The sequence below is a fragment of the Benincasa hispida genome, chromosome 3 (genome assembly GCF_009727055.1).
Source record: "Benincasa hispida cultivar B227 chromosome 3, ASM972705v1, whole genome shotgun sequence".
NCBI lineage: Eukaryota > Viridiplantae > Streptophyta > Magnoliopsida > Cucurbitales > Cucurbitaceae > Benincasa > Benincasa hispida.
This window is the reverse complement of record NC_052351.1, coordinates 1,232,506-1,243,223: the sequence shown is the minus strand read 5'-3', so window position 1 is coordinate 1,243,223 and position 10,718 is coordinate 1,232,506. Positions and strand designations below refer to the sequence as shown.

The following is a 10,718-nucleotide window of genomic DNA, read 5'->3' as shown; positions in this document are numbered from 1 at the left end:
CGAATCCAATCCTATTGGTGAACAACCTCAATAGGCCCATTCGGGACTATGTGTCGCCCAAACTCTACGATTTCTCCTCAAGAATCATGAGGCCTGCTCTTGATGGATCACGATTCGAAATGAAACCGATGATGTTGCAGATGATCCAGAATGCTAGACAGTTTGGTGAGAGGCGTGGCGAGGACCTGCATGCCCACCTCCGGAGCTTCATAGAGATCTGCAACACTTTTGTGTTCCTGAATATCTCCACCAAGGAAGTTTGACTAACTTTATTCTCATTTTCGTTGTGTGACCAGGCACGAAAAAGGGCGTACTCTCTCGAACTGGGGGAGATTACCTCATGGGAACAAGTAGTAGAGAAGTTTATAAAGAAATATTTCCCACCAACAGAGAATGCCAGAAGAAGAAAGTTGATCACCAATTTCAAACAGGATGTTGACGAATCGCTCAGTGACGCTTGGGCGAGGTTTAAGAGGCTGGTAAGAGACTGCCTACATAACGGCTTACCAGACTGCTTACAAATGGAGATTTTTTACCAAGGACTGAACCCTGCATCGCATACCGCTGCCAATGTGACAACAATTGGTGGTCTGCTTGATAAAACTTACGATGAGGCGAAAAATATACTTGATCGTATTGCCAAAAATCACAAGGACTGGCGAGAAAGCGATAAGAGATTAAGAATTAAAAACAGTGACGCGAACAACGGGGCCATCGCATCCCTTCAGAACCAAATGACTACGGTGATGAGTTTGATACAAGGCATCACAATTAATAGCACGAGAGTGCAAAAAGAAAGGTCACCCGGATTTTTCCCATGACCAACGGTCAGATGCATAACCAAGCCAGCAGTTCACAGGCACCGCAATCTTCATTCTTAGAGAGCTTGTTGAAGCAATATATTGAGAAGAATAAATCAGTGCTTCAGAATCAAGCATCGCCCATCCGAAATCTCAAAATTCAGCTAGGACAGATTGCGGACGAACTCAAAAATAGACTGCAAGGAGTGTTGCCGAGCTCAACCGAGCTCTCTCGCAACTCTGGGGGTACGAGAAAGGAACAATGCTTAGCAGTCTCTTTGCTAAGTGAACAAATGACTACGGAAGTAAGGGAGGAACCCATTACGACCAACTTGAATGCAGTAACAACCGAGGACCCGTTAACTTATAATTCAAAAGAGCCCGAGCAGATGAACCCAGAAGTTGCGTCCACCTTTAAGCCTCTAGAACACAAGATAGAAGTCCAGCTACCACCATTTCTGCAAAGATTGAAAAAGAAACAGAATGATGAAGATAAGATCGCCACAAAGATAGTAACGCAAAATACTATGATCCCATAAAAAATGTGCGACACAGGAATCTTCACGATACCATGTTCAATTAAAAGGGTCTACACTGGTCAAGCAAAACTCACACCCACGACGAAGACTCTTCTACTTGCGGCCAGATCCCGAATACATCCTGAAGGAGAGTTGAAAGATGTCGCAATCTCAATTGATAAATTCATCTTGCCGGCAGACTTCATCATTTTAGATTATAAAGCGGACGAAGATGCGCCCATCATATTAAGACGACCATTCCTCTCAACTGGTCGAGCTCAAATTGATATGCACAAGGGGGAAATCGTAATGAACGTCAATAGGGAAAAGCTTCGGATTAAGGTAGTCAAGATCCCAGAGGACCGACAAAAGAAGAAAAAGTCATCGTGGACATAAAAAGTCCAGCTTGAAATAAGCAATCCCTGAGTTACTATGTGACTCAACCTCATCAGGGACGCAATCCTTTTGAATACCCTTTTTTATATCAATTCTTCATGAACTTTCATTAACACATATTTTCTTATTGCTTATCTAAAAAATAAAAATAATAATAATAATGTGATCGTGTTGAATGATCGTGGTAAACGATTTTATTAACTCTATTTTTTTATGATTATTTGACCCTCTCAATATTTTCTTTGCAAATGATCGAGGTGAACGATTGCGGAGGAACTACACAAAGACGCAACTACTTTATTTCGTCACCGCAATCCAAAGGAAGTAGATTGCCGCAAAGCAGGATGCGTCCACAAATAATGCAGGCGACAACGCAAATTTGGGGGTGGTATCTTTCCTTGACTTTATTCCAAATTTTGCACTATCGCATCGCATTTTAATTTTGAACATTTTATCACTGCATCCTCTTTGGTTGGCGCAATCATTTAATATTGATTAATTTAGTAAGTCACCACATCTTCTTTGGTTGGAGCAATCATTTAACATTAATTAATTTAGTAAGTCACCTCATTATTTCTCTTTACCAATTATGCATTCAATGATGAAACGCATGCCTATATCTTTTTCATATATGCTAAAGTCAACTTAATTTTAGGACAGACACCTCACGAAAAATTTCTAGAAATTAGTAGTCTGCTAGCTTTCTTTCAAACTGACTTTTTATGAAACTTCTTAAGAGCATTGCATGACTTCTTTCAATCTTTTAGCAATGAGGACATTGCCACATTTTAAATTTGGGGGTGCGGTATTCATTTTTCGACCTTGCTATTTTTAGCCTTATAAAAAAAATTAACGTTGCGATCGGATCCTACTCGTAGTTGGATGTCCGCATGATACCCGTGGGGGAAAGCCAAAACAAAGATAGAAATCGTGATCAACGCATAAATAAATGATCGCAACTCTACTGCCAAATAGGCATGAGTTTAGACTGAGAAAGAGCACCTTGCTCGTAGTTGGATGTCCACATGACACACGTGGGGGCAAGCCAAAACGAAGGCTAGGCACTTGGATCAGCGCAAGGTCACAAAAAAAAAGTCTAAAATATGCAAAGATGAAAATCATTTGAAAACACCCCAGTGAAAAGTTTTTTTTTTATGAAATAAATCATGCAATGCTCAGGAATCTGGTAAAGTCTTCTTGAAGGTTAAACTTGCGGTCCCTAAGTTTTAGAAATATTTTAAGAAGAGACCCGAATAAAAATTAAGGAGATTCGGGTACATAGGATTTGAATAAGGCATACTTGAGAAATCTAGAAAAGAGAAGGCGGTCGACTTTCTAAAGGAAATCTTTAGCTTATGCTTGAGGACAAGCATTGTTTAAATTTGGGGGTGTGATAACGGGCAGAAATGCACGTTATTACAGTGCTAAGTTATAAAACAATGTAGGGTTGCGATGATAAAAATATACATTATTGCGTCCAAAAGCATTAAGTTCACAATATTGCGATCACATGCGTCCATCGCATTAAAACAGTTAATTTAAGTCTTTTTATGCAGAATATGCATTGACACAAGGCAAAAAATGCGATCCAAAGAAATCAACGGTCGAGCGCATTAAGAGATAGCGTTGACGCAAGGCTATGCAATCATTTGCGCTCGCGAATATCTGCTCAAGAAGGTTGCCACATAAAGCCGGCGCATCATGGTGGGCGCATCTAGGTGGAGAGCGTAATAAATCACGATGGGATAGAAAGCTGATGACGGTCGATTCTGAATTAAGTGAAAGCGAAGGACTACTGTAGCAAGTACACTCAACTTTTCGATGACAAATATTCAGCACATCAGACAGAGAATTAATGCCATCCATCAGTGCAATCATAAGAAATAAGAAGTCTTTCACCCTGAAGCTCTATAAATACCGGAGGCAACCTTCAATGAAGAAGTTCATTCAGTTCGATAATTTTCTCCATAGATAGTAGCCTTGTTCATTTGTTTCTTATACTTAGAAGGCGAAGCGAGAGAAGGAAAGAGACGGCAGAAGATCGCCCTGGTCAGCTCGAGAAGAACCCAGGAGGCGTGGAAAAACAGAGAAAGGGCGACTCTTGCGAGAGCAAGAAATCTTTTTGAGTCAGAGTAGAAAAGAACAGTGTAAAAGCCTTGGGAAGCAAGAAATTGCTACCAGGCTCTTTATTCTTATTCTGCATTGTTATTCTATATTTCAATTATATATCTATAAAATGGAACTTGCTTATCTACATCTGTTCACTCTCTTAAAAGCACGCATGAGTAGCTAAATCTATCGAATGGGTTGAGAAGAACTTAGCTAACATGACCTAAAATTTTCATTGTATGCGATCATCTTGTCTTATGTTGCACCCATCACCCCTTTAGAGCTACTTGAGAGAGAGTATAAAGAAAGAGCCTAAGACTTGAGAGAGTTATGTTAGAATCTAGACTCGAGAGAGCAAGATTAGATCTACATAAGCAAGAGATAGAGACTTAGAGATAAGCTATGTTTGTCAACATGCATCGCATGCACCCTAGAGATAGGTTATTGTATCATGTGGTCGCCTTGTATGTATGTGTGTCAATCGTCATCACATAGACAAGAATAGAGGCTTATGTGTAAGTCCTATAGACATCATCGCATATATCGCATGCGTTCTAAAACTAGAAGTCGTAACATTTGCGTTGAGAGATGATTTGTTGTTGTATATATGTAGCATGATCGCATAACATGACGCAATCCTAGGAAGTGTTAGCTGAACACCTTCTTAACCCGTTCCCCCGCATATTCATCGCATCTTTCATAATATTAACTCTTTTCTTAACTCCGCCGCATACATTTTATACTATAAACAACAACCCAACAACTCTTTGATTTATTGGTTACCGTAAAGTAATCTAAAAATTATTGCCGCATATTGTTTTCCTTAGTCCCATAGTTCGACCCTGGGCTTACCAGGAAACTCGATAGGATTTACACTTGGGTCCTGCTGAGAAAACTTGTTGCACAACACATTTTCCACCAACGCAATCCTTCCATTATTTCATCGCATAAAATAATGCACCAGTATCAAATAGCATAAAGGAGAGTCAGTCATCAACTACATCGACTCATGGAGAGCAAAGATAGACTCACGAAGTTATCTATAGTGGAGATGTGTACCCAAGTATGCACTAAGAGCTTCTCTACATTCTGCAGGGAATAAAACCTCATACATTTAAGGATTTAGCGGCGCGTTCATGATATGGAGTTAAACATCGCCAACAGAGGAATTAAAGATTTCCTAGTCCCTGAAGAGAGAAAAGACAAGAATGAAACAAAATGCACTGAAAAGACCGTGAATAGTCCCACAAAAGAATCTATGGTTGTTCATGTGACCCCACTGAAATTTTCATTCAAAGGAAAAGAAACAAAGTTTGAAAGAAAGCACAATGGCAGTGAAAAATGTCGCCAACTCTTAAAGAAAGACGAGAAGGTTTATCCATTCCTTGACACTGATGTGGGAAACATGTTGGAGCAACTATTGGAGAAACACTCATTCAACTGCCAGAGTGCAAGCGACCGAAGCAGTTAGGGAAAGTCAACAACTCCAACTATTGCAAATATCACCGAGTCATCAGTCACTCAGTTGAAATTTTTGTGTGCTGAAAGAGTTAATCCTAAAGTTAGCTCGTGAAAAGAAGATTAAGCTAGACCTGGATGAAGTGGCTCATACTAACAACGTTGTAGTAGCTATCATACCCCCTCTTAGATTGCCCTCTTAACCTAAAAAGAACGTGACGGCAGCAATTACCAACCCTTTTGAAGCACTTACTGTCTAACTGACCTGCTTAACCTGTTTAGGAAACCCTGGACAATCATACATTTATTAAGCAACTAAAACTTTTAACACTTTTAACATCAACAAGGTTTTACAATTACAATATATGTAAAACTCATATACAAACCCAAGTCTCAATGGGCCTCAACAAACTAAACTAGCCCTTATATGACCAAAACATGTGTACAAACATTAACACAACTAACACCTAGTTTACTTTTAGTCGGAGTCTTTGAGTGGCAGATCAGCAGAGCAGTTATCTTCTGGAGAGATGACCGCTACCTGGGGAGGAAAATATTTAAAAAGGGGGTGAGCTACTAGCTCAATGAGTGATAAATTTAAATTTAGCATCAATCTCATGCTTAAACTGGAAACTGGTAACTGAAAATTGAAAACTGAATACTGGCCAAGCAAACATTTATGTATAACTTAAAAGCATAACATTTTTTAAAACATAGTTGATCTGAACCTCAGTTGAGAGAGAACCCCTTTGTTTATTTCCCAACCGCAAACATGGGCTTTACATAAAACCTTTTAAACATATCATATTTGAAAAAATATTAAACAAATTCTTAGTTGAGAGAGAGGCCTTTTTGCTCAACTCTCAATCATAACCTAGGCTAAGGTGTGGACCCTTTTGCCATCACCTTACAACGGATCTTCATGTGAGAGAGAGACCCTTTTACTCAACCCCCCATGTTGATATTTATTTGAGGGAGAGACCCTTTTGCTCAACCTTACATCCTAAACCTTTACACTTTTCATATGTGTACGTATAATTAACCTGCCTATCGTCGAGGACCATAACTAAAACTAAGCTCAAATACCTTCTCCTAGTACTTCAGTATTAAGTTGTTCATACATCATATCATTCATGAGAACTTTGTTTATAACACATGCTCATAAACATTAAAAGATCATATCTAGAATAGTCATCAATAAAACTAACAAAATATTCGTATCCACCTCGTGCTCTTACATTCATGGAACCACAAAGGTCTAAATGTATAAGTTTGAGGGGTTCTTTGGCACGAAGACCTTTTCCAGAAAAAGATCTTTAGTCAGTTTTCCCTCAAGACATGACTCACAAAGAGGTAAACAGTTGTCTTCTAACTGATTTAGATGACCGTTTTTAACTAATCTCTCGATCCTGTTGAGATTTATGTGACCAAGTATGAGATGCCAAAGATAGGCGTTAGGAGAAATTTTCCATTTTTATCTTGAGTTTTTTCCATTTTAAACATCTCTATATTTAAAATGATTTTTTCTTCAGTTGGTTTTAACACATACAAGTTATTTTCAAGTCTAGCAGAACAAATATAAACATCTCTTGAAAAAATGAACACTTCATTAACTTCAAAAGATACTTTACAAATAGATTCCAGTAGACATGATATGGAGATTAAGTTTGTTTTCATTTTTGGTACATAGTATACATTTCTTAACAAGACAAAAGAATCTCCAAAAAAAACTTAACATCTCTCACTGCTTCCGTTGAAATGACTTCTCCTATTCCCACCTTGAAAGTCATTTCGTACTCTGAGAGTTGTTTTCAATAACTAGTTTCCTATAGAAAAGTGAAAACATGGTTAGCGGCTCCTAAATCTAATATTCAGGTCGTGAGAATTTTCCACTAAACATGTTTCAGTTACAAGTAAATTTGATTTACCTTGATTTGCCTTTTCTGCTTTCTTCCCAGCCAGATACTTCGGGCAATTTCGTTTCCAATGCTCGTCTTCTCCACAATGGAAACATTTTCCTTTGGGAGCCTTGTTTTTCTTTGCAGTAGGTTGTTTATTCCCTTTTCCTTTTTCTTCATCTGTACACTTTTGTTTTTAGATGATGAAGGGACAAACTTCTTTCTACCAGGGGGTTTTGTTCTTGACAATGAACTCTTCAGAAATTTCTTTTGTCGTGAAACAACATTTGCTTCACTCTCTTTCAATTTCATCATTGACTGATAAGTCTGTAGTTCGTTTAATAAAGTAGTCAAGTTGTAATTAATTTTATTCATTAAGGCATTAGTACAAAAGGTTAGATAGCTCTTCGGAAGAGACTTTAATATCATACTAACTTGACTAGTTTCATCTATGGTAGCCCTGTGAGCTTCTGCGACATTAAAATGAACCAGCATGTCTAGAACATGTTCCCTGATATTGGTTCCATCTTTCATGCCTGAGTTATAAACATACTTTATAGCCTCGTGTCGAATAGAAGATGAGAGTTGCTCGAACATATCCTGTAATGAGGCCATAATTTCATGGGTTGTGGGCATGGCTTCATGCTTCTTGTTGAACACGTCGAATATGCTCACTAAAATATAGGCCCTTGCCTTTTCATTTACCCTTACCCACATATCATAAGCATCTTGAAAGCTTCGGTTTGCAGTCAAATTGGAAATAGGAGGACATTCCTCCGTTAACACAAACCTCGGATCATCAACTACTAATATTGTGTTTAAATTTGACTTCCAGTTGGAATAACCCTCTCCATTAAATTTGTCAGAAGCTAGAAGTTGTATTATTGAGTTTGACATGCTAAAAAATTAAACAAATTCTATTAATAAAGTGCATCTAAATCCAATTTTAGCAAAAAAAAAACTATAATGAGTTAGAATAAGTGCTATTTGAGACAGTCAAATACTCCTTCACTAAAGCAAGACATTCTTGACTAAATACTGTCTCCAAAATAACTCATACTTCGACAGTCATTTAGCTACCGTCTTTTGATCAAGAACTTACTAACCCTTACTAATTTTATAAGTGTGACCCTGTTGGGAATGTTCTATAACTCGCAGTTTGTGTTAAACATTTTATTTATCAATAAATAATAAATTGTTGATTTTGTATCTTATTATGAAAATCCAATAACATATCCATGGCTAAATGAACATAAGTCATAGTTGAGTCCTCTCTTCCAAAGAGAAGTTGTGGCCACTATGTTTAAGACCCAGAATCAGCCCTTAAGGGTGCACTCTATCTACTTACCCCTGTTTTGGGGAAGGAGTGAAATCTATCTTGTGTAACTGAGTTCCCAACTCCCAAATCAGACAAGTCTCCAAAAAGGTAGGCATGTTGAGTTGGCAATCTGGCCACTCCCACCCACACTAATCAAAGGACCACCCTCAAAGGCAGGAATTCCCAAAACACTCAGGATTGAGGCCATGTCACCTATGGTCGTTTCGGTGAGATGTAAGTTTCCAGTATCAATGGCGTTATATACATATGCTAGTCATCTCGTGGTCTGGTCTTATACAAACTTTTTGTATAGGACACCCCCGCTCATATGTCTCCACATGAATGGTCAAGATCTACCATCTGTAGTAGTTCACAACACTTGCAAACCTCTACAAAGCAGGCTGTATCCATAGTATCACGAGGATCAAGTATCCCTCTTTAATCCTTATACTGCAGACCTATTTAGGTTATCACTTAAGGCATGATCTACTTGTATATCTCATATACATGTTTAAGTTTACATACAATAACCATGGAGCTTTGTTTATTGGATATGAGTAAATACTAAATAAAATAATACTTATTTTATTCATAACAATGTGTACATATTACAAACTACGAGACTCCGGGAGAATTAGGACACCAAACCCAACAGATCATTCATGTGGAGACATGCGAACGGGGATATCATATACAAAGAGTTTGTATAAAATCGGACCATGAAATGATTAGTCTCTTTATATAACGTCGTTGATAATAGAGACTCACATTTCACTAGGATGACCATAGGTAACATGACCTAAATCCTGAGTGAGTTGGGAACTTCTACCTATGAGGATAGTCCTTTGATTTGTATAGGTGAGAGTGACCAAATTGCCAACTCAACAAGCCTACCATTTTGTTGATTCGTCTGATTGGGGAGCTAGGAACTTAGTTACACAAGACGGAATTCACTCTTTCTCGAAAGCAGGGGTAAGTAGATAAATTGTTCCCTTAAGGGCTTATTCTGGGTTTTGAACATAGTGGTCACACCCACTCTTGGGAAGAGAGGACTCAGTCATAATGGGACTATGATTTATTGTTCATTAGAGAAATCAGTGGTGCTTAAGGAGTTAGATGTAACTACATGGGCAAAACGATAAATTGGCTCATTTATACTTACGAGCAATTTTTTGAAGGGTCATCGCACTATTGATTGGTTATATGGACAGAAATATATCTGTAGTGCGAAAAGTGCAATTGTCGGTCTTTAGTAGAGTGCCCGACAGTTAACGAATGGTGGATATCGTGATTAAAGAGTTTAGTCAGTTATTCACATACCGTTGGAGCTTCAAGCTACAGGTCCATAAGGTTCCCTTGGTAACTCAATGGGTTCAAGTTGAGAATCAGATTTTTGGTTAGTTTGAAGTATTCAAATTAACAAGAAAGAATTTGATTATATATGATATAATTAAATTGATTTGATTATATATGATATAATTGATATGATGTATTTGATATATTGTTTGATTTGAGGAATTAATATAAATATGATTTATATTAAATATCATAAAATAGAAAAAGAACTATGGTTTATATGTTGCATACGATGCAATATTAAACTATAGGTTATAAATATAATATGATAAATTGGTTATTGTATTTATTTATAATTTATTAATTATATGATAATTAATCATTCTTTTTCTCAATAACCGACTTGAGTAGGAAGTTATTTGCGGTTATATAGTAACCGTGAGATAAAAAGGAAAAATTGTTTTCCAAATCTGTCATTCGAATGTTTCTCACAAAAACACTATTGAGTAAAAGATGTTTTACCAAATGATAGCTTACATAGACTAAACGATCAAGTATCGAGTTTACTATGCGATAGTTACTCGTTGCTATACGATTGAGTATCAAGTCTATATGATTGGCTTCTTCTTCTATGCGATCATTTGAGCGCATACTCGATTGCTTACCTCCTCCATTCCTCTATCCAAAATCGTACAGAGCCCACAATTCCTGGTTTCTCACACCGAAGATACTAAGGTACCCGAGTGGTAGTGTCCAGTTCTATTCAAGGGTCGAGGATCGAGTTGTACTCGATTGTGATCGAGGTTAGTTCTGTTCCAGGGTCGAGGATCGAGTTGTACTCGATTGTGATTAAGGTTTTTCCAGTTCGTGTTGTTTGCTGAATTGCTCGTTGTGTTCGTGTTGTTGGACGTGTTGCTGAACGATC

The 10,718-nt window shown here is 37.7% G+C and overlaps 1 protein-coding gene and 1 non-coding gene across 2 annotated transcripts; both read right to left on the bottom strand.

Moving 5' to 3' along the window:
* Positions 1-398: 398 nt before the first annotated feature.
* LOC120074817 lies at positions 399-505 on the bottom strand. The gene has a single exon (XR_005481098.1). It is a non-coding gene; the product is annotated as a small nucleolar RNA R71 (small nucleolar RNA).
* Positions 506-1,164: 659 nt separating this feature from the next.
* Positions 1,165-8,076, bottom strand: LOC120073021. The gene is made up of 3 exons (XM_039025579.1): positions 7,615-8,076; positions 7,397-7,506; positions 1,165-1,258 (listed from the first exon to the last, which is right to left on the bottom strand). Exons 1-3 carry the CDS (start codon positions 8,074-8,076, stop codon positions 1,165-1,167), a joined length of 666 nt encoding a protein of 221 aa, XP_038881507.1.
* Between the last annotated feature and the right edge of the window lie 2,642 nt (positions 8,077-10,718).

Bases quoted from the DNA above. Each gene is read 5' to 3' on its own strand.
- LOC120073021 (XM_039025579.1), bottom strand. From the start codon at position 8,076: ATGTCAAACTCAATAATACAACTTCTAGCTTCTGACAAATTTAATGGA. The intron at 7,507-7,614 runs GTTAGTATGATA...AACGAACTACAG, and splicing joins CCATAGATGAAACTAGTCAA to ACTTATCAGTCAATGATGAA. The intron at 1,259-7,396 runs GTTTGTCCCTTC...CAATCTTTGCAG, and splicing joins AAACCCCCTGGTAGAAAGAA to AAATGGTGGTAGCTGGACTT.